The 26,604-nt window shown below is 45.9% G+C and overlaps 1 protein-coding gene across 2 annotated transcripts in view; it reads right to left on the minus strand.

Annotated features, from left to right (window-relative positions):
• LOC122546233 (coagulation factor X-like) overlaps positions 1 to 26,604 on the minus strand; it is a 135,765-nt gene that overhangs the window by 35,874 nt on the left and 73,287 nt on the right. Inside the window, exons 3-6 of one of the 2 annotated variants that reach the window (XM_087993128.1) lie at positions 12,125 to 12,149; positions 6,896 to 7,012; positions 5,060 to 5,173; positions 907 to 1,035 (exon numbers count right to left, since the gene is read on the minus strand). In XM_087993128.1, the coding sequence (XP_087849254.1) occupies positions 907 to 1,035; positions 5,060 to 5,173; positions 6,896 to 7,012; positions 12,125 to 12,149 (385 nt within the window). Of the gene's footprint in view, positions 1 to 906; positions 1,036 to 5,059; positions 5,177 to 6,895; positions 7,013 to 12,124; positions 12,150 to 26,604 lie in introns of both variants that reach the window. The other variant, XM_087993127.1, reaches the window with a different exon arrangement.

Consider the following 26,604-nt stretch of genomic DNA (forward strand, 5'->3'; position numbering starts at 1 on the left):
ATGAGAGACTTAACAAACAATCAAGGTTTTTTTCAATGTATAATTTCAGTTACATCACACTGTAAACTTTTGCTATAAACTCTGTGTCTTACAATCGTATACTCCACAACCACCTGATGAAGGAGCAATGCTCTGAAAGCTAGTGCTTCCAATTAAACCTGTTGGACTATAACCTCCGGGTGCTCCGGTTTCCTCCCACAGTCCAAAAGATGTGCAGGTCAGGTGAATTGGCCATGCTAAATTGCCCGTAGTGTTAGGTAAGGGGTAAATGTAGGGGTATGGGTGGGTTGCGCTTCGGCGGGGCGGTGTGGACTTGTTGGGCCGAAGGGCCTGTTTCCACACTGTAAGTAATCTAATCTAATAACCTGGTGTTGTGTGATTTTTAACTTTGTACACCCCAGTCCAACACCAGCATCTCCAAATCATACCCCATCCATGTACTTGTCCAGATGTTTCTTAAATGTTGAAACTGTACTTACATCCACCACTCCCTCCAGCAGCCTGTGTGAAAGGGTTGTGCCCCTGGACCTTTTCGTATCTCTCCCTTCTCGCCTTAAACCTATGCTGTCTAGTTGTAGACTCCCCGACCCTGGGGATAAGTTGTTGGCTAGCTCCCTAATCTGTGCCTCTCATGAGTTTATAAACCTCTATAAGGTCAGGTTCCCACGCTCCAGAGGAAAAACAAAGCCCTGGCATATCGAACCTCTCCTTGTAACTCGGCTGTATTGCTGTGTGATGTGTTGTTACACTGAGTCTGAGATGGGTAGCAGATTATCTCATTACAGCTACAAAGTAGAGCTAAACCCCAACCCCCTTCCAGTTCTGCAAGTCCGCACCCGGGGACAGGTCTAAGGTCATTTATGGAATCAAATGAAATGCAGGACATGACTAATCTTGAATCCGTACCTTCAGGAATACAGCTCTTTTCATCATCTCCAAGTTTATATCCTTGAGCACAGTGACAGACAATAATGCCATCATGTAGCTTGCAGAAGTGATCACAGGTTTGTCCATGTGATGAACAGTCAATGGGGCCTGAAATTCAGAGAGTTATTCAGATCCATTAATTTACAATGCAGCTGGTTCGATTTCTGAATTGAAAGCTATGTATAATTATTTGAAATAGAGTCATAGAGATGTGCAGCATGGAAACAGACCCTTCTGTCCAACCCATCCATGCTGACCAGATATCCCAACCCAATCTAGTCCCACCTGCCAGCAACCAGCCCATATCCCTCCAAACCCTTCCTATTCATATACCCATCCAAATGCCTCTTAAATGTTGCAATTGTACCAGTCTCCACCACTTCCTCTGGCAGCTCGTTCCATACACGCACCACCCTTTGTGTGAAAAAGTTGTCCCTTAGGTCTCTTTTATATCTTTCCCCTCTCACCCTAAACCTATGCCCTCTAGTTCTGGACTCCCCCACCCCAGGGAAATTTACCTATTTACCTTATCCATGCCCCTCATAATTTTGTAAACGTCTATAAGGTCACCCCTCAGCCTCCGACGCTCCAGGGAAAACAGCCCCAGCCTGTTCAGCCTCTCCCTATAGCTCAAATCCTCCAACCCTGGCAACATCCTTGTAAATCTTTTCTGAACCTTTTCAAGTTTCACAACATCTTACCAATAGGAAGGAGACCAGAATTACACGCAATATTCCAACAGTGGCCTAACCAATGACCTGTACAGCTGCAACATGACCTGCCAACTCCTGTACTCAATACTCTGACCAATAAAGGAAAGCATACCAAACGCCTTCTTCACTATCCTATCTACCTGTGACTCCCACTTTCAAGGAGCTATGAACCTGCACTCCAAGGTCTCTTTGTTCAGCAACACTCCCCAGGACCTTACCATTAAGTGTATAAGTCCTGCAAAGATTTGCTTTCCCAAAATGCAGCACCTCACATTTATCTGAATTAAACTCCATCTGCCACTTCTCAGCCCATTGGCCCATCTGGTCCAGATCCTGTTGTAATCTGAGGTAACCCTCTTCGCTACAAAGATCAAAGTTGTGGGAAGTCCCTAACTGTGCCCTCAGATTCTTCATGACCTGCCACTGCCTCAAATACAGGGCTGCCTTGTAATACCCATCTACAGGAAGCTCCAAGGTACAACTCTCTCCCCTGATCTATCTTATCAAAAAATCTACCAGTGCCACAGCACCAAGTAAAGCAAAGAGTTGACCATCAAAGATATAATCGGTAGGAGAAATGTGTATCATCTCTTTAGTTACTGGTTTCTCCATGCTGCTTTGTCAAGTGTTTGATCACTTTTAGATGAACCTAATTTCTAGCTTGACGGGAGGTGATTGCCTTGTGGTATCATTGCTGGACTTTAATCCAGATGGTGGAATTTGAATTCAATAAAAATCTGGAATTAAGAGTCTAATGATGACCATGAAGCCATCAGAAAAACCGAAATGGTTCACTAATGCCCCTTTTAGGGAAGGACATGGCTGTCTTTTACAGGGTCAGGCTGACATGTCACTCCAAACCCACAGCAATGTGATTGACCCCTAACTGCCCTCTGGGCAATTAGGGATGGACAATAAATACAGGCCCAGCCAGTGACATCCGCATCCTGTGAATGAGTTTTAAAAAAGATAATTACTCCATTCTGGACAATAAGCCGGGAAGCTACAAGCCAGTCAGCTCAGGGAAGTTATGAGAATCCATTAGCAGGGATAAACAAAACTTCCACTTGGAAATCCATGGATTAATGGAGCGCCAACATGGATTTAAATGCAAATCATATCCAACTGACTCACTTGAATTCTCTGAGCCCACAGAAATTGTAGATCTAGATGGTGTATATACTGTCTGGACTTTGAGAAGGACCTTATTTAGAATATGAAAGCCCAGTAGTGGTATGGAATCAAAATTGGCTCAGTGACAGGAAGCAGGGAGGTTTTTTTCACTCTGAGAGATGTTCCCAGAAATCAAATATGGATCCATTATTAATTTCAATAATTATAGATGAACGAGACCCAGGTACAGAAAGCAGAAAATCCTTAGTTTTTCATAAACCTTGTGCTAGTTTTGGGATGAAGCTTTGACTGAATCTTTCGCACAATTAATCGAATTTAAATATCAGAAATGCTAATAGATAGTCTGGGACAGGCATTCTCTGCTGAATTCATCACCACAGCCAGCAATGGCTATCAGTGTCGTTAATCGTGATCCCTCAGATTAGATTCCCTACAGTGTGGAAATAGGCCATTTGGCCCAACAAGTCCAACTGACCCCGTGAAGAGTAACCCAGCCAGACCCATTCCCCAACTCTATCTTTACACCTGACTAATGCACCATGGGTAATTTAGAATGGCCAATTCACCTGACCTGCACATCCTCAGACTGTGGGAAGAAACCGGAGCATCCGGAGGAAACCCACGCAGACCCGGGGAGAATGGTGGATGTGGATGTAGGTTTGCTTGCTGAGCTTGAAGGTTCATGTTCAGGCGTTTTGTCATCATCATCTTCAGTGAGCCGAACATATAAATACAAAGCAGGAATCGTCAGCAGTGCTTTGTCCGGAGGCTCACTGAAGATGTCACCGAGTAGGGTGACGAAACGTCTGAAGATGAACCTCCCAGCTCAGCGAGCAAACCTACATCCAGAATCTCAACCTGAGCTACAAATCTTCTCAAAACTCGCTAACGCGGAGAATGTGCAAACTCCACACAGACAGTCGCCCCAGGCTGGAATCGAACTCAAGTCTCTGGCACTGTGAGGCAGCAGTGCTAACCACTGAGCCATTGAACCACCATGCCACCCATAAAGCAGCTCAGGGATTTCAACCCCTTGACAGTATCACTTGTATCAAAATTAACCCCTTAATTTTTATTTCATATTTAATCTCAAAAACAAGTATAGGTGATGCTTTGTTATTGCGAGTGTGTTTTATGACCCGAGCCACACACACAGGATTCGGTCTCTCTGTGTGATATTATGGAAGTGTTGGAGATGAAGGTTTCAAACATGTAAGTCCTTAACAGTGACATGCATGTCAGTGACCTGCATTTTGGACCAGCCTGTGAACCAGCTGGAGGAGACTCATGGTCCACCAAGGGTCCACAGTCCGCATGTTAAGAACCAGTTAGGGTGGCACAGTGGCTCATTGGGATGGCATGGTGGTTAGCACTGCCATCACACAGCACCAGGGACCCGGGTTCAATTCTAGCCTTGGGTGTCTGTCTGTGTGGAATTTGCACATCCTCCCCATGTCTGCGTGCGTTTCTTCTGGTTTCTTCCCACAGGCCAAAGGATATGCAGGTTAGGTGGATTAGCCATGTTAAATTGCCCATAACGTCCATGGGATGTGCAGGCTAGGTGGGTTAGCCATGAGAAATGCAGAGATGGGGTGGGTCTGGGAGGGATGCTCTTTGAAGGGTTGGCGCGGACTTGATGGGTCGAATGGCCTGCTTCCATGCTGTGGTGATTCTACGATTTTCATTGATTTAGAGGGGAGATATAGAGAAATTTTACCTGGATTGTTCAGATCTACCTGAAAAGGTGCTGGAAGTTGATTCCATCAATGAATTTCAAAGATATCAGGATGAGTGATTGAGAATAAGGAGGTTATGGCAGGGCCCCCCAGAACCAGTGATCAGCAGCTAACAGAGCAAAGAGGCAGGTTCTGAAGTTAAATTGCACCTCACGCTGTTGGCATCAATCTGATCCACGTGATGGTAGAGACTCCAATTTTTTCCATCACACAGCTCACCAACATTACTGATCGGTTTTTACGGTGAATGCCCATCATTTTTACCATCAACACCCCCTTCCCATTATCACTACCAAAGCTCAACAGTGTTTGTTGCTCCCTATGACTATGGGTAGACACTTTTGTCATATTTCTTATAATTCCAGAATTTCATCTTCATTTGCCTTCGATTCCTCAATCTTCTATCTGTTCGCGATCACTGCTGTAAGAAGAAGTTAGTCATTGCCTTGTGTATTTCAGAACTTCTCTGTCTCCACACTTGGATATGAGATGGTCAAGCCCATTAGATAGTTAAATCTGGCAAGGCTTCGAGAATTGGAGGTACTTTACCAGATTCACAATTGAGACCATGATAACCGGTTTCACAGAAGCACTTGTAATGTGTGGCACTGTTCTGGCACCATCCTCCATTCTGGCATGGTTTTGATGCACAGTTGTCGTTTTCTGCTAAGATAAAGTTATTTTGTAATTGATCGAGGAAATTGCAACTCAAAATAGCGACACAAGAACTTGCAATGTGTAATGGAATTAGACTTTTTCACAAATACTAAGTTTTCTTTCTCAGTATTTCAGTGTGATGTTCCCCCTCCAACACCCATACCAGCCTGGCTTGGAAATATATCGTTGCTCCCACTCTGTTGTCTCGACATTATCTGGGAACTCACTCTTTAATGGCATTGTGTGTGTGTGTGTCCAGACACCCACAGTTCAATAAGGCAGCTTACACCTTTTCAAAGGTGATTGGTAATGGGCAATAAATGCTGGCCTCACCAGTGATGCCGTATCCCATGAAAGAAAAATTTAAAAAGGCAATGATGCTTGCAATAATAAGTAGCCAGTGGAAATTGAATCCACAATCTACAACACTAGTTGCAAGACTGTTCATGTTGAGTCAGAGACATAGTTGCTTTATCATGCACCATGATCCAAACACAGTAAAATGTTGCTGCTTTCACTTTCCTCAATTTGCTTATCCACATACGTGATCTCCCATGTTTGGTCAACCCATGTTTAACAAGTAAAACCAGCAAAACTAAAAATGCACTGTGCCAGACACAGCGACATCTGGTGGCGTGGGAGTACACTGCAACTCTACATCTTTTTGAAAAGGAAGGTAGTCTCTCCAGACACATGATGTGGAGGAGCTGGTGTTGGGCTGGGGTGGACAAAGTTAGAAATCACACAACACCGGGTTATCGTCCAACAGTTTAATTGGAAGTGCAAGCTTTCTGAATGCTGCTCCTTCGTCATGTGTCCTATGATCCTGCCCCCCCTGATGAAAGAGCAGCACTCTAAAACTTTGTACTTCCAAATAAACCTGTTTCGGACTAGAACCTGGTGTTGTGTGATTTTTAACTTTCTCCCGACACAGACATATGTAGTAGTCTGAGAACACACTTCAGTGTTGCTTCTTTTGTATCCTGCAGGCACAGCAAAATCTAATTGTGTGAGACAACACTGCATCATCTCTGCTTGCTTCATGATGGGGAGATAGTCCTCCAGCCAGACATATTGAGTGGTGTGGGAATGCACTGTAGACCTGCATCCATTATAACTGGGAGATAGTCTTTCAGATGCACAGTTATCTAGTGGTATGAGAACACTGCACCTCTGCATCTTTTTGAAGATGGAGATATCTCGTACTGTGGGAATATGCTGCATCCTTTATGCATTGGAGATAGTCCTCCAGATACAGACTGGCTTAACCTGATGGAATCAAATGAAATATTCAGTGATGCGGGCTTCACACGCATGTTTGACAGCATTTACAATGGACTGCAGTCAATTGGATTCATGACCTGATCTGGTTCGTCCTTGGACCTGGATAAGCTTGACATTGTTGCTGTAAGGGTCAGTGCGACAACATGGTTGTCTGGGAGTCAGTGTACGCAAGCGGCGAGAAGAGGCCTAGTTACTGCCAGCTAGGGAAAATGGACAGGGAAACAAATAGGGAAAGCGCATGACAGGTGATCAGCCACCATATTTTCAAAAGAAACTGGATTGACAACTAATTCAGAGGAGCACCTCACCACCCCCTCCCCCAAAGATTTGGTGGCCGACCTATTTCAATGACTCTTTCAAAAACTCCGTTAAATTAACCTTCCTCAACAGTTAGTGTAAACATCAGTCATTCCACTCCAGTAATTACAGACTGATAGCCTTTACCAATCTCGCAGCTCCTGCCTTCATAGCCTGTCCGACAGGTACAGTTGTAATCACTGATGTTCCTGTGACAGGTCCCACCGTTCAGGCAAGGGGTCGAAGCACATGCATCTTTCAGAGCTGAAACAAGATAGACCATTTAGACAAAAAGGATGATAAAAAAATTGCTAGTGTCGTCAAATTAACAAACGATCAAAAATTGCCGTCCATCCAATCGCAATAAATAAAACACGGCAATTGGCCATTCAGCCCACCCAATCCCTGTCACCATTCAGTTCCACAAGAGGAAAGAGTTTTCATGATATTTACCCATCCCTCTCCTTCTACTATTCTTTCCAAGAAAACATTTAAAATAAGCCAGCCTAATCAGGTATATGTCCAGGGTCGGTTGGACTTGAAACGCGACCTAGTGGCTCAGAGGTAGGGACACTACTCTGCGTCATATGAGTCCTAGCCTAGTCTTTAATGTTGACAGTTTCTGGCTCAGTTGTTAACCCGAGAGGACCACAGTCTCTCAGCTTTCTGTACGATGCAAATACTAAAAGGGCAAGGCAAGTTGACATGTCAGTGAAGTATGCAGGAAGTGAGGGCTGCAGATGCTGAGTCGAACAGTGTGGTGCTGGAAAAGCACAGCAGGTCAGGCAGCATCCGAGGAGCAGGAGAATCGATGTTTTGAGCATAAGCCCTTCATCAGGAATGCTGGGATGTCTCTGGGAGCCAGTGTGGTTGACTGGCTGATGCACTTTGGGAAATCAGCGTAGAACATTGAGCAGCAATGGCCTGGTGGTATTATCGCTGGATTGCTAATCTTGACACCGAGGTAAATTCTGGGGACCGAGGTTTGAAACCTACCTTGGCAGGTAGTGGAATTTTAATTCAATAAATATCTGGAATTGAGAGTCTAATGACTGAAACCATTATTGGAAAAACCCATCTGCTTCACTAATGTCTTTGAGGAAAGGAACCTGCCATCCTTTCCTGGTCTGGCCTACATGTGGCTCCAGACCCACAGCAATATGGCAGACTCTTAACTGCCTTCTGGGAAATTAAGAATGGTCAATAAATGCTGGCCAATCCAGCAACACCCTCATTCCATGAATGAAGAAAAAGGAAAGTGTTGAAGTTTCTGAGGTGGAATTTTTCTAATCACCAGCACTTGCAGCAACAGAGATTTGGAGACAGAAGGACTGTAGTGGCAGCTGTCAAACCATAACTGGACACAGTCTTCTCAACCTTTTCCCAAATTGCTGCTGTAATGCTGCTAGACTATCTCACTGGGCACGTGCCCCCTGTAAGCTGATGAGTCGTGTAGGGGTCCTGCTCACCTCTGGGAAAACAGGAATAATGTGGAAAAGTGGGACCTGGTTTTGCAGGGTGTGGACCATCAACACAGAAATTACCCCTGGTCAAAACATGTGGAGGAAGGAACACTTCCGAGAGATGGCCTAGTGCTTTAGATCCTGCCAGCTTTCCAAATCCTTCATGGTGACAAAGTGCTGGGAGGATCGAAACCTCTGGGCCTGTGCCCCAGCAATTATCCATGCAGGATTATTGAATGCACTGACCCAACATTTCTCCATTCCATCTTTTAAATAATGCCTCATTGTACTGGTGTCAGAGCGATTTTAATCCTATGTACATAGCAGCTGTGTCGACTGAGAATGTAAAAAGTGCACAGATCTTTGTGACAGGGAACTGGCAGATTCAACACCAAAACAAATCCCACAATGTGGCACCAGAGCTCTTCCTCCTAATAAAGGGCGGCACGGTGGTTAGCACTGCTGCCTCACAGCGCCAGAGACCCGGGTTCAATTCCCGACTCAGGCGACTGACTGTGTGGAGTTTACACATTCTCCCCGTGTCTGTGTGGGTTCCCTCCGGGTGCTCCGGTTTCCTACCACAGTCCAAAAATGTGCAGGTCATGTGAATTGGCCATGCTAAATTGCCCGGAGTGTTAGGTGAAGGGGTGAAATGTAGGGGAATGGGTCTGGGTGGGTTGCTCTTCAAAGGGTCGGTGTGGACTTGTTGGGCCGAAGGGCCTGTTTCCACTCTCTAAGTAATCTAATCTAAATAGTTGGCCCAAGTGAGCAGCCAGATGGTCAGAGAACTTGGTGGTATTTGGAGTTCATTTTTGGACTCTCGATAGCCCAAAGAAATGGCAGAACTCTTGGCGAGTGTACAGTATGCTATTTGGGCGATATCTTGTGTGGGGGAATCACACTTACAGAACATGAATCGCTAAAGTAGAGGGACACAGAGCAGCTGGTCCAATGTTACAGAACCAATGGATGCCTAGTTGCCTCTGAGTTGCGAGGGTGAAGGACAACATTGAACAAGTGGCAAAACCTCTGGAAAGGGAGAGAACACAGCCGAAGCTCATGGTCCACCTTTGAATTCATAACCGAGGTAGAGGTACGTTTAAGGATTTGTAGGGCAGGAATTCCCAGACTGAGGGTTGGGATCCCAAACGGGGACATGAGCTGAAATAGTGTGGTCAGAGGCAGCAATGGCCTACCCTCCTCCCTTTTCTGTCATGTATGATTCCCACAACAGCCTGTTCTCACTCCAACAGGACAGAGTTATCGATTGATTAATTGTTGTCTGTTATTTGCCACTTTATAAATCAAAGAGAGTAGCTGGGAAACAGCAATTACAACGTCGTTGTTGGAGGGCTAGACATAGATAATGGAGTTAAAGGCTAGTAAGGCATTGGGGGATTAGTTTGGGATTGATACAGGATTGTGGGAAGCGACTGAGGCATGGGAATTAGTTTGGGATTGATACAGGGCTATGGGTTGTGAGTGAGGCAGTGGGATTAATTTGGGATTGATACAGGGCTATGGGTTGTGAGTGAGGCAGTGGGATTAGTTTGGGATTGATACAGGACTCTTATGAGACAGTGGTACAGTCTGATTCTTTTGGGATTGATACAGGGCTATGGGAAGAGAGTGAGACAGTGGGATTAGTTTGAAATTGATACAAGGCCATGGTGAGGGGGTGGGGCAGTGGGATTAGTTTGAGGCTTGAGACAATGATTGAGGATTGGACAGGTAATGAGGCATTGGGATAAGTTTGGTATTGATACAGGATTACGGGGAGCGAGGATGGTACTGGGATTAGTTTGGGATTGGTGCAATAGTATGGGGAAAGAGTGGGGCAGTGGGATTACTTTGGGATTGTTGTAAGGCTATGAGTAGAAAGTGAGGGAATGGAGGTGTGCTTTGAGTTCCCCACAAGAGAGTTAGAACCAACATGATGAGCCATTAACCTCTTTCTGTGCTGCAAATGCCTCGAAATCTTGAGTTGCTCAAATTGTAGGCAGTTGCCTTAACCCAATCACCATTTGACTTTAAAAGGTAATTAAGCGAGATTGGGGATAGCAATTTTCTGTTTTAAGGTTCTGTCAAAAGTGATCAGTCTGTTTTGAAAGCACATGTTTTTGCAGCTGCTGGAGGGTGTTACAGTTTGGATTGGGATTATAGGTGGGTTAGGGCAGCCCTCCCCAAACCATTTCCATTGTGAACAGATTGTTGTGACTTCCGAACTGAGTGGGTACAGGTGGGGAGCGTGGTGGGGAGGTGGGAGACCAGAATGTCGAGATACAAATGTCGAATGTTTACAGCATGAGACAGGCCCATCAGCCCAATGTGTCCATGCCAGTCATCAAGCGTCTTGCTGACCGAATCACGTTTTCCAGCATGTGTGACCTGGCGTGGAGGAGCAGGAAGAGGAAGAGGGGTCAACGTGGGAATGGCGAGGGGGCTTTGGAGAGCTGTGAGAGTAGTAGTGACCAGGGTGAGGGGGTTGGGGATGCAGAGAGGGAGCTGTTCAAGACAGGTCATTTTAAATAAAATGCACCCAGTTTTCCACTAAGAATTGGCCCTCACAGATTGGCCAGTTGGGTCATGGTCAGTATAAGATAAACACAGGAATCTAAAGGAAACTTGTTTGGAACTCTACGCCAGTCATTGTCTGAGACCTTGCTCCATGAAAGTTCGCAACCGCAGGGGAGAGTGTCACAACGCAGAGTATGGAGCTCTCAACGAAGGATTGGAGGTGGGACTAGGTGTTGCTGTGGAGTTATGGGTGTCTTGGTCAGTGTCAGAAACTGCTATGGCTAACTCTACATTTGGTCGCATTGTCTTTTTGCATAGTGGCCTGGTTTATATTGGCTGCATTTGCATTAGTAACCTCAATTGCAGTCAGTGTGAACAGAGGACCCAGCCTTGGATTTGAGGCAAACAAGTGGCTAACACTGGAGAGGAGTTCTGTTGGAGCTGTAACCTCACCAGCGGTGTGTCAGAAATCCTGAGAGAGTAGGCACCTCGTGAATCTGTGCCCCCACAGCATTAATCTGGTTTATAGTCCAGCAATAATGCCACTATACTGCCATATGTTTCCACCATCAACTTCAGGCAGTGCACTTCAGCTCTTAACAATATATTCTTCTCATTTCAACTCTGGTACATTTTCCAATAGGGCAGCACAGAAGCTCAGTGGTCAGCACTGCTGCCTCACAGCACCAGCGACCTGGGCTTGATTCCACCCTCAGGCGACTGTCTGTGCAGAGTTTGCACATTCTCCCCGTGTCTGTGTGGGTTCCCTCCAGGTGCGCCGGTTTCCTCCCCCAGTTCAAAGGTGTGTAGTTTACCTGGACTGGCCATGCTAAATTCCTGATGAAGGGCTCCTGCCTGAAACGTCGATTCTCCTGCTCCTCGGATGCTGCCTGACCTGCTGTGCTTTTCCAGCACCACTCTAATCTTAACTCTGATCTCCAACATCTGCAGTCCTCACTTTCGCCTGGCCATGCTTAATTGCCCATAGTGTCCAGGGATATGCAGGGCTGGGTGGATTTGCCAAGGGAAATACAAGGTGTCAAGGATAGGGTATGGGAATGGATCTGGGTGGATGGGTGTGATTTGATGGGCTGATACTGTCGGGATTGGATGATGGTCCAATCCCTGTGCCCTCTGGTTAGCAAACCTGCTGCCTGCGGAACCGGGGTGTCTCTACGTAAATGCGATCAAGGTCCTTGATCATTTTTAACATCTTCATCGAATCTCCTTTTAACCTTCTCAGTTTTATGGAGATCATGACCTGTTCACTCATCACTCCTCAAAGCTAAGACCCTTTCATTTCCAGGTACCATTCCGGTTAAATTCTTCTGCAGTCTGTCCACCTACGATTGTCAATACTTCAGGGGAAATCTCACCAAGTACTAAAGTGACTCACCAGCATAAGTCCTCACGAATTCCCACTAGAGAAAGAAAACAAAACGTTACAATATGTAAAGAAACAATGTCTTAGTGACTCGTTTTGCGACAAGCATCAAACATTCTATGATCTGGATTTTTTTAATATATAGGGACCAGACAGGGTCGACTGTATTCAGCAGTAAAGACAAAAATAAAACTATCGTGGATGCTGGAAATCTGAAATGAAAATAGAAACTGGAGAAAATATTCAGCAGGTCAGTTCACATCAGTGGAGAGAGAGAAACACAGTTAACAACTTCAGGTCTGTGCTCTGTCACCTGAGGTTCTGAAGGTTGGTCATTTCACTGAAATATTTACGTTGCTTGACCAACAAAAGGTCCATCGTCGCTTGGAGGTTCCAGACATGCCTCAGAATCAGAGGGCTGTGTGAGGCTCACTTCTATCTTGAGAGAAGGCTGTGTGGGGTTCACTTCTATCTTTATAGAGGGCTGTGTGGGGCTCACTTCTATCTTTATAGAGGGCTGTGTGGGGTTCACTTCTATCTTTATAGAGGGCTATGTGGGGTTCACTTCTATCTTTATAGAGGGCTGTGTGGGGTTCACTTCTATCTTTATAGAGGGCTGTGTGGGGTTCACTTCTGTCTTTATAGGGGGCTTTGTGGGGTTCACTTCTATCTTTAGAGAGGGCTGTGTGGGGTTCACTTCTGTCTTTATAGGGGGCTGTGTGGGATTCACTTCTATCTTTATAGAGGGCTGTGTGGGGTTCACTTCTGTCTTTACAGAGGGCTGTGAGGGATTCACTTCTGTCTTTATAGAGGGCTGTGTGGGGTTCACTTCTGTCTTTATAGAGGGCTGTGTGGGGATCACTTCTGTCTTTATAGAAGGCTTTGTGGGGTTCACTTCTATCTTTATAGGGGGCTGTGTGGGGATCACTTCTACCTTTATAGAGGGCTTTGTGAGGATCACTTCAGTCTTTATAGAGGGCTGTGTGGGGTTCACTTCAGTATTTATAGGAGGCTGTGTGGGATTCACTTCTATCTTTATAGGGGGCTGTGTGGGGATCACTTCTATCTTTATAGAGGGCTTTGTGAGGATCACTTCAGTCTTTATAGAGGGCTGTGTGGGGTTCACTTCAGTATTTATAGGGGGCTGTGTGGCATTCACTTCTATCTTTAGAGAGGGCTGTGTGGGGTTCACTTCTATCTTTATAGAGGGCTGTGTGGGGTTCACTTCTATCTTTATAGGGGGCTGTGTGGGGTTCACTTCTATCTTTATAGAGGGCTGTGTGGGGTTCACTTCTGTCTTTATAGAGGGCTGTGTGGGGTTCACTTCTATCTTTATAGAGGGCTTTGTGGGGTTCACTTCTATATTTATAGAGGGCTGCGTGGGGTTCACTTCTGACTTTATAGAGGGCTGTGTGGGGTTCACTTCTATCTTTATAGAGGGCTGTGTGGGGTTCACTTCTATCTTTATAGGGGGCTGTGTGGGGTTCACTTCTATCTTTTTGGAGGGCTGTGTGGGGTTCACTTCTGTCTTTATAGAGGGCTGTGTGGGGTTCACTTCTATCTTTATGGAGGGCTTTGTGGGGTTCACTTCGATCTTTATAGAGGGCTGTGTGGGGTTCACTTCTGACTTTATAGAGGGCTGTGTGGGGTTCACTTCTATCTTTATAGGGGGCTGTGTGGGGTTCACTTCAGTCTTTATAGGGGGCTTTGTGGGGATCACTTCTGTCTTTATAGGGGGCTATGTGGGAACCACTTCTATCTTTATAGAGGGCTGTGTGGGGACCACTTCTATCTTTATAGGGGGCTGTGTGGGGTTCACTTCTGTCTTAAAAGAGGGCTGTGTGGGGTTCACTTCTGACTTTATAGAGGGCTGTGTGGGGTTCACTTCTATCTTTATAGAAGGCTGTGTGGGGACCACTTCTATCTTTATAGAGGGCTGTGTGGGGAACACTTCTGTCTTTATAGAGGGCTGTGTGGGGTTCACTTCAGTCTTTATAGGGGGCTGTGTGGGATTCACTTCTGTCTTTATAGAGGGCTGTGTGGGGATCACTTCTATCTTTATAGAGGGCAGTGTGGGTTCACTTCAGTCTTTATAGAGGGCTGTGTGGGGTTCACTTCTGTCTTTATAGAGGGCTGTGTGGGATTCACTTCTGTCTTTATAGAGGGCTGTGTGGGGTTCACTTCTGTCTTTATAGAGGGCAGTGTGGGGTTCACTTCTATCTTTATAGAGGGCTTTGTGGGGTTCACTTCTGTCTTTATAGAGGGATTTGTGGGGTTCACTTCTATCGTTATAGAGGGCTGTGTGGGAATCACTTCTGTCTTTATAGAGGGCTGTGTGGGGTTCACTTCTATCTTTATAGAGGGCTGTGTGGGGATCACTTCTGTCTTTATAGGGGGTTGTGTGGGGTTCGCTTCTGTCTTTATAGAGGGCTGTGTGGGGTTCACTTCTATCTTTATAGAGGGCTGTGTGGGGTTCGCTTCGATCTTTATAGGGGGCTGTGTGGGAATCACTTCTATCTTTATAGAGGGCTTTGTGGGGATCACTTCAGTCTTTATAGAGGGCTGTGTGGGGTTCACTTCAGTCTTTATAGGGGGCTGTGTGGGATTCACTTCTATCTTTAGAGAGGGCTGTGTGGGGTTCACTTCTATCTTTATAGGGGGCTGTGTAGGGACGACTTCTATCTTTATAGGTGGCTGTGTGGGGACCACTTCTATCTTTACAGAGGGCTATGTGGGGAACACTTCTGTCTTTATAGGGGGCTGTGTGGGGTTCACTTCAGTCTTTATACAGGGCTGTGTGGGGTTCACTTCTATCTTTATAGAGGGCTTTGTGGGGATCACTTCAGTCTTTATAGAGGGCAGTGTGGGGTTCACTTCTGTCTTTATAGAGGGCTGTGTGGGGTTCACTTCTATCTTTATAGAGGGCAGTGTGGGGTTCACTTCTGTCTTTATAGAGGGCTGTGTGGGGTTCACTTCCATCTTTATAGAGGGCTGTGTGGGGTTCACTTCTATCTTTATAGAGGGTTGCGTGGGGTTCACTTCTGACTTCATAGAGGGCTGTGTGGGGTTCACTTCTATCTTTATAGAGGGCTGTGTGGGGTTCACTTGTATCTTTATAGGGGGCTGTGTGGGGACCACTTCTATCTTTATAGGGGGCTGTGTGGGAACCACTTCTATCTTTATAGAGGGCTGTGTGGGGTTCACTTGTATCTTTATAGGGGGCTGTGTGGGGACCACTTCTATCTTTATAGGGGGCTGTGTGGGGACCACTTCTATCTTTACAGAGGGCTATGTGGGGAACACTTCTGTCTTTATAGGGGGCTGTGTGGGGTTCACTTCAGTCTTTATACAGGGCTGTGTGGGGTTCACTTCTATCTTTATAGAGGGCTTTGTGGGGATCACTTCAGTCTTTATACAGGGCTGTGTGGGGTTCACTTCTGTCTTTATAGAGGGCTGTGTGGGGACCACTTCTATCTTTATAGAGGGCAGTGTGAGGTTCACTTCTATCTTTATAGAGGGCTGAGTGGGGTACACTTCAGTCTTTATAGAGGGCTTTGTGGGGATCACTTCTATCTTTATAGGGGTCTGTGTTGGGTTCACTTCTATCTTTATAGAGGGCTGTGTGGGATTCACTTCAGTCTTTATAGGGGGCAGTGTGGGGTTCACTTCTGTCTTTATAGAGGGCTGTGTGGGGTTCACTTCAGTCTTTATAGAGGGCTGTGTGGGGTTCACTTCTGACTTTATAGGGAGCTGTGTGGGGACCACTTCTATCTTTATAGGGGGCTGTGTGGGGTTCACTTCTGTCTTTATAGAGGGCTTTGTGGGGATCACTTCTATCTTTATAGAGGGCTGTGTGGGGTTCACTTCAGTCTTTATAGAGGGCTGTGTGGGGTTCACTTCTGACTTTATAGAGGGCTGTGTGGGGACCACTTCTATCTTTATAGACGGCTGTGTGGGGTTCACTTCTGTCTTTACAGAGGGCTTTGTGGGGTTCACTTCAGTCTTTATAGAGGGCTGTGTGGGGTTCACTTCAGTCTTTATAGAGGGCTTTGTGGGGTTCACTTCTGTCTTTATAGAGGGCTTTGTGGGGATCACTTCTATCTTAATCGAGGGCAGTGTGGAGTTAACTTCTATCTTTATAGAGAGCTGTGTGGGGTTCAATTCTATCTTTATAGAGGGCTGTGTGGGGTTCACTTCTGTCTTTATAGAGGGCAGTGTGGGGTTCACTTCTATTTTAATAGAGGGCTGTGTGGGGTTCACTTCTATCTTTATAGAGGGCTATGTGGGGTTCACTTCTGTCTTTATAGAAGGCTGTGTGGGGTTCACTTCTATCTTTATAGGTGGCTGTGTGGGGTTCACTTCTGACTTTATAGGGAGCTGTGTGGGTTCACTTCTGACTTTATAGAGGGCTTTGTGGGGTTCACTTCTATCTTTATAGAGGGCTGTGTGGGGTTCACTTCTCTCTTTATAGAGGGCTGTGTGGGGATCATTTCTATCTTTATAGAGGGCTGTGTGGGGCTCACTTCTATCTTTATAGAGGGCTGTGTGGGGATCACTTATATCTTTATAGAGGGCTGTGTGGGGTGACTTTTATCTTTATAGAGGGCTGTGTGGGGTTCACTTCTATCTTTATAGGGGGCTGTGTGGTGTTCACTTCTATCTTTATAGAGGGCTGTGTGGGGTTCACTTCTATCTTTATGGAGGGCTGTGTGGGGTTCACTTCTATCTTTATAGAGGGCTTTGTGGGGATCACTTCTATCTTTAGAGAGGGCTGTGTGGGGTTCACTTCTATCTTTATAGAGGGCTGTGTGGGGATCACTTCTATCTTTATAGAGGGCTGTGTGGGGTTCACTTCTATCTTTATAGGGGGCTTTTTGGGGATCACATCTATCTTTATAGAGGGCGGTGTGGGGTTCACTTTTATCTTTATAGAGGGCTGTGTGGGGACCACTTCTATCTTTATAGAGGGCTGTGTGGGGATCACTTATATCTTTATAGAGGGCTGTGTGGGGTTCACTTTTATCTTTATAGAGGGCTGTGTGGGGTTCACTTGTATCTTTATAGGGGGCTGTGTGGGGTTCACTTCTATCTTTATAGAGGGCTGTGTGGGGTTCACTTCTGTCTTTATCGGGGGCTGTGTGGGATTCACTTCTGTCTTGATAGAGGGCTGTGTGGGGTTCACTTCAGTCTTTATAGATGGCTGTGTGGGGATCACTTCTGTCTTTATAGAGGGCAGTGTGGGGTTCACTTCTGTCTTTATAGAGGGCTGTGTGGGGTTCACTTCTGTCTTTATAGAGGGCTGTGTGGGGTTCACTTCTATCTTTATAGAGGGCTTTGTGGGGTTCACTTCTGTCTTTATAGAGGGCTGTGTGGGGTTCACTTCTATCTTTATAGAGGGCTGTGTAGGGACGACTTCTATCTTTATAGGTGGCTGTGTGGGGACCACTTCTATCTTTACAGAGGGCTATGTGGGGAACACTTCTGTCTTTATAGGGGGCTGTGTGGGGTTCACTTCAGTCTTTATACAGGGCTGTGTGGGGTTCACTTCTATCTTTATAGAGGGCTCTGTGGGGATCACTTCAGTCTTTATAGAGGGCAGTGTGGGGTTCACTTCTGTCTTTATAGAGGGCTGTGTGGGGTTCACTTCTATCTTTATAGAGGGCAGTGTGGGGTTCACTTCTGTCTTTATAGAGGGCTGTGTGGGGTTCACTTCCATCTTTATAGAGGGCTGTGTGGTGTTCACTTCTATCTTTATAGAGGTTTGCGTGGGGTTCACTTCTGACTTCATAGAGGGCTGTGTGGGGTTCACTTCTATCTTTATAGAGGGCTGTGTGGGGTTCACTTGTATCTTTATAGGGGGCTGTGTGGGGACCACTTCTATCTTTATAGGGGGCTGTGTGGGAACCACTTCTATCTTTATAGAGGGCTGTGTGTGGTTCACTTGTATCTTTATAGGGGGCTGTGTGGGGACCACTTCTATCTTTATAGGGGGCTGTGTGGGGACCACTTCTATCTTTACAGAGGGCTATGTGGGGAACACTTCTGTCTTTATAGGGGGCTGTGTGGGGTTCACTTCAGTCTTTATACAGGGCTGTGTGGGGTTCACTTCTATCTTTATAGAGGGCTTTGTGGGGATCACTTCAGTCTTTATACAGGGCTGTGTGGGGTTCACTTCTGTCTTTATAGAGGGCTGTGTGGGGACCACTTCTATCTTTATAGAGGGCAGTGTGAGGTTCACTTCTATCTTTATAGAGGGCTGAGTGGGGTACACTTCAGTCTTTATAGAGGGCTTTGTGGGGATCACTTCTATCTTTATAGGGGTCTGTGTTGGGTTCACTTCTATCTTTATAGAGGGCTGTGTGGGATTCACTTCAGTCTTTATAGGGGCAGTGTGGGGTTCACTTCTGTCTTTATAGAGGGCTGTGTGGGGTTCACTTCAGTCTTTATAGAGGGCTGTGTGGGGTTCACTTCTGACTTTATAGGGAGCTGTGTGGGGTTCACTTCTATCTTTATAGAGGGCTGTGTGGGGATCACTTATATCTTTATAGAGGGCTGTGTGGGGTGACTTTTATCTTTATAGAGGGCTGTGTGGGGTTCACTTCTATCTTTATAGGGGGCTGTGTGGTGTTCACTTCTATCTTTATAGAGGGCTGTGTGGGGTTCACTTCTATCTTTATGGAGGGCTGTGTGGGGTTCACTTCTATCTTTATAGAGGGCTTTGTGGGGATCACTTCTATCTTTAGAGAGGGCTGTGTGGGGTTCACTTCTATCTTTATAGAGGGCTGTGTGGGGATCACTTCTATCTTTAGAGAGGGCTGTGTGGGGTTCACTTCTATCTTTATAGAGGGCTTTGTGAGGATCACTTCAGTCTTTATAGAGGGCTGTGTGGGGTTCACTACTGTCTTTATAGAGGGCTTTGTGAGGATCACTTCAGTCTTTATACAGGGCTGTGTGGGGTTCACTTCAGTCTTTATAGAGGGCTTTGTGGGGTTCACTTATGTCTTTATAGAGGGCTTTGTGGGGATCACTTCTATCTTTATAGAGGGCAGTGTGGGGTTCACTTCTATCTTTATAGAGGGCTGTGTGGGGTTCACTTCTGTCTTTATAGAGGGCAGTGTGGGGTTCAGTTCTATTTTTATAGAGGGCTGTGTGGGGTTCACTTCTATCTTTAGAGAGGGCTATGTGGGGTTCACTTCTGTCTTTATAGAAGGCTGTGTGGGGTTCACTTCTATCTTTATAGGGGGCTGTGTGGGGTTCACTTCTGACTTTATAGAGGGCTGTGTGGGGTTCACTTCTATCTTTATAGGGTGCTGTGTGGGTTCACTTCTGACTTTATAGAGGGCTATGTGGGGTTCACTGCTGTCTTTATAGAAGGCTGTGTGGGGTTCACTTCTATCTTTATAGAGGGCTCTGTGGGCTTCATTTCTATTTTATCGAGGGCTGTGTGGGGTTCACTTCTATCTTTATAGAGGGCTGTGTGGGATTCACTTCAGTCTTTATAGAGGGCAGTTGGGGTTCACTTCTATCTTTATAGAGGGCAGTGTGGGATTCACTTCTGTCTTTATAGAGGGCTGTGTGGGGATCACTTCTATCTTTATAGGGGGCTGTGTGTGGTTCACTTCTGACTTTATAGAGGGCTGTGTGGGGTTCACTTGTATCTTTATAGAGGGCTGTGTGGGATTCACTTCTGTCTTTATAGAGGGCTGTGTGGGGTTCACTTCTATCTTTATAGAGCGCTGTGTGGGGATCACTTCTATCTTTATAGAGGTCTTTGTGGGGATCACTTCTATCTTTATAGGGGGCTGTGTGGGGATCACTTCTATCTTTATAGAGGGCAGTGTGGGGTTCACTTCTATCTTTATAGGGGGCTGTGTGGGGATCACTTCTATTTTTATAGAGTGCTGTGTGGGGATCACTTCTATCTTTTTGGGGGCTGTGTGGGGTTCACTTCTATCTTTATAGAGGGCTGTGTGGGGATCACTTCTATCTTTATAGAGGGCTTTGTGGGGATCACTTCTATCTTTATAGAGGGCTGTGTGGGAATCACTTCTATCTTTATAGGGGGCTGTGTGGGGTTCACTTCTATCTTTATAGAGTGCTGTGTGGGGTTCACTTCTATCTTTATAGAGGGCTTTGTGGGGTTCACTTCTATCTTTATAGAGGGCTTTGTGGGGATCACTTCTATCTTTATAGAGGGCTGTGTGGGAATCACTTCTATCTTTATAGAGGGCTGTGTGGGGATCACTTCTGTCTTTATAGAGGGCTGTGTGGGGTTCACTTCTATCTTTATAGAGGGCTGTGTGGGGTTCACTTCTATCTTTATAGGGGGCTTTGTGGGGATCACTTCTGTCTTTATAGAGGGCTGTGTGGGGTTCACTTCTATCTTTATAGAGGGCTGTGTGGGGTTCACTTCTATCTTTATAGAGGGCTTTGTGGGGTTCACTTCGATCTTTATAGAGTGCTTTGTGGGGATCACTTCTATCTTTATAGAGGGCTGTGTGGGAATCACTTCTATCTTTATAGAGGGCTTTGTGGGGATCACTTCTGTCTTTATAGAGGGCTGTGTGGGGTTCACTTCTATCTTTATAGAGGGCTGTGTGGGGTTCACTTCTATCTTTATAGGGGGCTTTGTGGGGATCACTTCTGTCTTTATAGAGGGCTGTGTGGGGTTCACTTCTATCTTTATAGAGGGCTGTGTGGGGTTCACTTCTATCTTTATAGAGGGCTTTGTGGGGTTCACTTCTATCTTTATGGAGGGCTTTGTGGGGATCACTTCTATCTTTATAGGGGGCTGTGTGGGGTTCACTTCTGTCTTTATAGAGGGCTGTGTGGGATTCACTTCAGTCTTTATAGAGGGCAGTTGGGGTTCACTTCTATCTTTATAGAGGGTAGTGTGGGATTCACTTCTGTCTTTATAGAGGGCTGTGTGGGGATCACTTCTATCTTTATAGGGGGCTGTGTGTGTTCACTTCTGTCTTTATAGAGGGCTGTGTGGGGTTCACTTGTATCTTTATAGAGGGCTGTGTGGGATTCACTTCTGTCTTTATAGAGGGCTGTGTGGGGTTCACTTCTATCTTTATAGAGCGCTGTGTGGGGATCACTTCTATCTTTATAGAGGTGTTTGTGGGGATCACTTCTATCTTTATAGGGGGCTGTGTGGGGATCACTTCTATCTTTATAGAGGGCAGTGTGGGGTTCACTTCTATCTTTATAGGGGGCTGTGTGGGGATCACTTCTATTTTTATAGAGGGCTGTGTGGGGTTCACTTCTATCTTTATAGAGGGCTGTGTGGGGATCACTTCTATCTTTATAGAGGGCTGTGTGGGGATCACTTCTATCTTTATAGAGGGCTGTGTGGGAATCACTTCTATCTTTATAGAGGGCTGTGTGGGGATCACTTCTGTCTTTATAGAGGGCTGTGTGGGGTTCACTTCTATCTTTATAGAGGGCTTTGTGGGGATCACTTCTATCTTTATAGAGGGCTGTGTGGGGATCACTTCTATCTTTATAGAGGGCTGTGTGGGAATCACTTCTATCTTTATAGAGGGCTGTGTGGGGATCACTTCTGTCTTTATAGAGGGCTGTGTGGGGTTCACTTCTATCTTTATAGAGGGCTGTGTGGGGTTCACTTCTATCTTTATAGGGGGCTTTGTCGGGATCACTTCTGTCTTTATAGAGGGCTGTGTGTGGTTCACTTCTATCTTTATAGAGGGCTGTGTGGGGTTCACTTCTATCTTTATAGAGGGCTTTGTGGGGTTCACTTCTATCTTTATAGAGTGCTTTGTGGGGATCACTTCTATCTTTATAGGGGGCTGTGTGGGGATCACTTCTACCTTTATAGAGGGCTTTGTGAGGATCACTTCAGTCTTTATAGAGGGCTGTGTGGGGTTCACTTCAGTATTTATAGGAGGCTGTGTGGGATTCACTTCTATCTTTATAGGGGGCTGTGTGGGGATCACTTCTATCTTTATAGAGGGCTTTGTGAGGATCACTTCAGTCTTTATAGAGGGCTGTGTGGGGTTCACTTCAGTATTTATAGGGGGCTGTGTGGCATTCACTTCTATCTTTAGAGAGGGCTGTGTGGGGTTCACTTCTATCTTTATAGAGGGCTGTGTGGGGTTCACTTCTATCTTTATAGGGGGCTGTGTGGGGTTCACTTCAGTCTTTATAGAGGGCTGTGTGGGGCTCACTTCTGACTTTATAGGGAGCTGTGTGGGGACCACTTCTATCTTTATAGGGGGCTGTGTGGGGTTCACTTCTGTCTTTATAGAGGGCTTTGTGGGGATCACTTCTATCTTTATAGAGGGCTGTGTGGGGTTCACTTCAGTCTTTATAGAGGGCTGTGTGGGGTTCACTTCTGACTTTATAGAGGGCTGTGTGGGGACCACTTCTATCTTTATAGACGGCTGTGTGGGGTTCACTTCTGTCTTTACAGAGGGCTTTGTGGGGTTCACTTCAGTCTTTATAGAGGGCTGTGTGGGGTTCACTTCAGTCTTTATAGAGGGCTTTGTGGGGTTCACTTCTGTCTTTATAGAGGGCTTTGTGGGGATCACTTCTATCTTAATCGAGGGCAGTGTGGAGTTAACTTCTATCTTTATAGAGAGCTGTGTGGGGTTCAATTCTATCTTTATAGAGGGCTGTGTGGGGTTCACTTCTGTCTTTATAGAGGGCAGTGTGGGGTTCACTTCTATTTTAATAGAGGGCTGTGTGGGGTTCACTTCTATCTTTATAGAGGGCTATGTGGGGTTCACTTCTGTCTTTATAGAAGGCTGTGTGGGGTTCACTTCTATCTTTATAGGTGGCTGTGTGGGGTTCACTTCTGACTTTATAGGGAGCTGTGTGGGTTCACTTCTGACTTTATAGAGGGCTTTGTGGAGTTCACTTCTATCTTTATAGAGGGCTGTGTGGGGTTCACTTCTCTCTTTATAGAGGGCTGTGTGGGGATCATTTCTATCTTTATAGAGGGCTGTGTGGGGCTCACTTCTATCTTTATAGAGGGCTGTGTGGGGATCACTTATATCTTTATAGAGGGCTGTGTGGGGTGACTTTTATCTTTATAGAGGGCTGTGTGGGGTTCACTTCTATCTTTATAGGGGGCTGTGTGGTGTTCACTTCTATCTTTATAGAGGGCTGTGTGGGGTTCACTTCTATCTTTATGGAGGGCTGTGTGGGGTTCACTTCTATCTTTATAGAGGGCTTTGTGGGGATCACTTCTATCTTTAGAGAGGGCTGTGTGGGGTTCACTTCTATCTTTATAGAGGGCTGTGTGGGGTTCACTTCTATCTTTATAGGGGGCTTTTTGGGGATCACTTCTATCTTTATAGAGGGCGGTGTGGGGTTCACTTCTATCTTTATAGAGGGCTGTGTGGGGATCACTTCTATCTTTATAGAGGGCTGTGTGGGGATCACTTATATCTTTATAGAGGGCTGTGTGGGGTTCACTTTTATCTTTATAGGGGGCTGTGTGGTGTTCACTTCTATCTTTATAGAGGGCTGTGTGGGGTTCACTTCTATCTTTATGGAGGGCTGTGTGGGGTTCACTTCTATCTTTATAGAGGGCTTTGTGGGGATCACTTCTATCTTTAGAGAGGGCTGTGTGGGGTTCACTTCTATCTTTATAGAGGGCTGTGTGGGGTTCACTTCTATCTTTATAGGGGGCTTTTTGGGGATCACTTCTATCTTTATAGAGGGCGGTGTGGGGTTCACTTCTATCTTTATAGAGGGCTGTGTGGGGATCACTTCTATCTTTATAGAGGGCTGTGTGGGGATCACTTATATCTTTATAGAGGGCTGTGTGGGGTTCACTTTTATCTTTATAGAGGGCTGTGTGGGGTTCACTTGTATCTTTATAGGGGGCTGTGTGGGGTTCACTTCTATCTTTATAGAGGGCTGTGTGGGGTTCACTTCTGTCTTTATCGGGGGCTGTGTGGGATTCACTTCTGTCTTGATAGAGGGCTGTGTGGGGTTCACTTCAGTCTTTATAGATGGCTGTGTGGGGATCACTTCAGTCTTTATAGAGGGGTGTGTGGGGTTCACTTCTGTCTTTATAGAGGGCTGTGTGGGGTTCACTTCTATCTTTATAGAGGGCTTTGTGGGGTTCACTTCTGTCTTTATAGAGGGCTGTGTGGGGTTCACTTCTATCTTTATAGAGGGCTGTGTAGGGACGACTTCTATCTTTATAGGTGGCTGTGTGGGGACCACTTCTATCTTTACAGAGGGCTATGTGGGGAACACTTCTGTCTTTATAGGGGGCTGTGTGGGGTTCACTTCAGTCTTTATACAGGGCTGTGTGGGGTTCACTTCTATCTTTATAGAGGGCTCTGTGGGGATCACTTCAGTCTTTATAGAGGGCAGTGTGGGGTTCACTTCTGTCTTTATAGAGGGCTGTGTGGGGTTCACTTCTATCTTTATAGAGGGCAGTGTGGGGTTCACTTCTGTCTTTATAGAGGGCTGTGTGGGGTTCACTTCCATCTTTATAGAGGGCTGTGTGGTGTTCACTTCTATCTTTATAGAGGGTTGCGTGGGGTTCACTTCTGACTTCATAGAGGGCTGTGTGGGGTTCACTTCTATCTTTATAGAGGGCTGTGTGGGGTTCACTTGTATCTTTATAGGGGGCTGTGTGGGGACCACTTCTATCTTTATAGGGGGCTGTGTGGGAACCACTTCTATCTTTATAGAGGGCTGTGTGTGGTTCACTTGTATCTTTATAGGGGGCTGTGTGGGGACCACTTCTATCTTTATAGGGGGCTGTGTGGGGACCACTTCTATCTTTACAGAGGGCTATGTGGGGAACACTTCTGTCTTTATAGGGGGCTGTGTGGGTTTCACTTCAGTCTTTATACAGGGCTGTGTGGGGATCACTTCTATCTTTATAGAGGGCTTTGTGGGGATCACTTCAGTCTTTATACAGGGCTGTGTGGGGTTCACTTCTGTCTTTATAGAGGGCTGTGTGGGGACCACTTCTATCTTTATAGAGGGCAGTGTGAGGTTCACTTCTATCTTTATAGAGGGCTGAGTGGGGTACACTTCAGTCTTTATAGAGGGCTTTGTGGGGATCACTTCTATCTTTATAGGGGTCTGTGTTGGGTTCACTTCTATCTTTATAGAGGGCTGTGTGGGATTCACTTCAGTCTTTATAGGGGCAGTGTGGGGTTCACTTCTGTCTTTATAGAGGGCTGTGTGGGGTTCACTTCAGTCTTTATAGAGGGCTGTGTGGGGTTCACTTCTGACTTTATAGGGAGCTGTGTGGGGTTCACTTCTATCTTTATAGAGGGCTGTGTGGGGATCACTTATATCTTTATAGAGGGCTGTGTGGGGTGACTTTTATCTTTATAGAGGGCTGTGTGGGGTTCACTTCTATCTTTATAGGGGGCTGTGTGGTGTTCACTTCTATCTTTATAGAGGGCTGTGTGGGGTTCACTTCTATCTTTATGGAGGGCTGTGTGGGGTTCACTTCTATCTTTATAGAGGGCTTTGTGGGGATCACTTCTATCTTTAGAGAGGGCTGTGTGGGGTTCACTTCTATCTTTATAGAGGGCTGTGTGGGGATCACTTCTATCTTTAGAGAGGGCTGTGTGGGGTTCACTTCTATCTTTATAGAGGGCTTTGTGAGGATCACTTCAGTCTTTATAGAGGGCTGTGTGGGGTTCACTACTGTCTTTATAGAGGGCTTTGTGAGGATCACTTCAGTCTTTATACAGGGCTGTGTGGGGTTCACTTCAGTCTTTATAGAGGGCTTTGTGGGGTTCACTTCTGTCTTTATAGAGGGCTTTGTGGGGATCACTTCTATCTTTATAGAGGGCAGTGTGGGGTTCACTTCTATCTTTATAGAGGGCTGTGTGGGGTTCACTTCTGTCTTTATAGAGGGCAGTGTGGGGTTCAGTTCTATTTTTATAGAGGGCTGTGTGGGGTTCACTTCTATCTTTAGAGAGGGCTATGTGGGGTTCACTTCTGTCTTTATAGAAGGCTGTGTGGGGTTCACTTCTATCTTTATAGGGGGCTGTGTGGGGTTCACTTCTGACTTTATAGAGGGCTGTGTGGGGTTCACTTCTATCTTTATAGGGTGCTGTGTGGGTTCACTTCTGACTTTATAGAGGGCTATGTGGGGTTCACTGCTGTCTTTATAGAAGGCTGTGTGGGGTTCACTTCTATCTTTATAGAGGGCTCTGTGGGCTTCATTTCTATTTTATCGAGGGCTGTGTGGGGTTCACTTCTATCTTTATAGAGGGCTGTGTGGGATTCACTTCAGTCTTTATAGAGGGCAGTTGGGGTTCACTTCTATCTTTATAGAGGGCAGTGTGGGATTCACTTCTGTCTTTATAGAGGGCTGTGTGGGGATCACTTCTATCTTTATATGGGGCTGTGTGTGGTTCACTTCTGACTTTATAGAGGGCTGTGTGGGGTTCACTTGTATCTTTATAGAGGGCTGTGTGGGATTCACTTCTGTCTTTATAGAGGGCTGTGTGGGGTTCACTTCTATCTTTATAGAGCGC

Source organism: Chiloscyllium plagiosum, unplaced genomic scaffold (genome assembly GCF_037043375.1).
Source record: "Chiloscyllium plagiosum isolate Xiang-an unplaced genomic scaffold, Cpla_swu_hap1 HiC_scaffold_12, whole genome shotgun sequence".
In the NCBI taxonomy this organism is placed as follows: Eukaryota; Metazoa; Chordata; class Chondrichthyes; order Orectolobiformes; family Hemiscylliidae; genus Chiloscyllium; species Chiloscyllium plagiosum.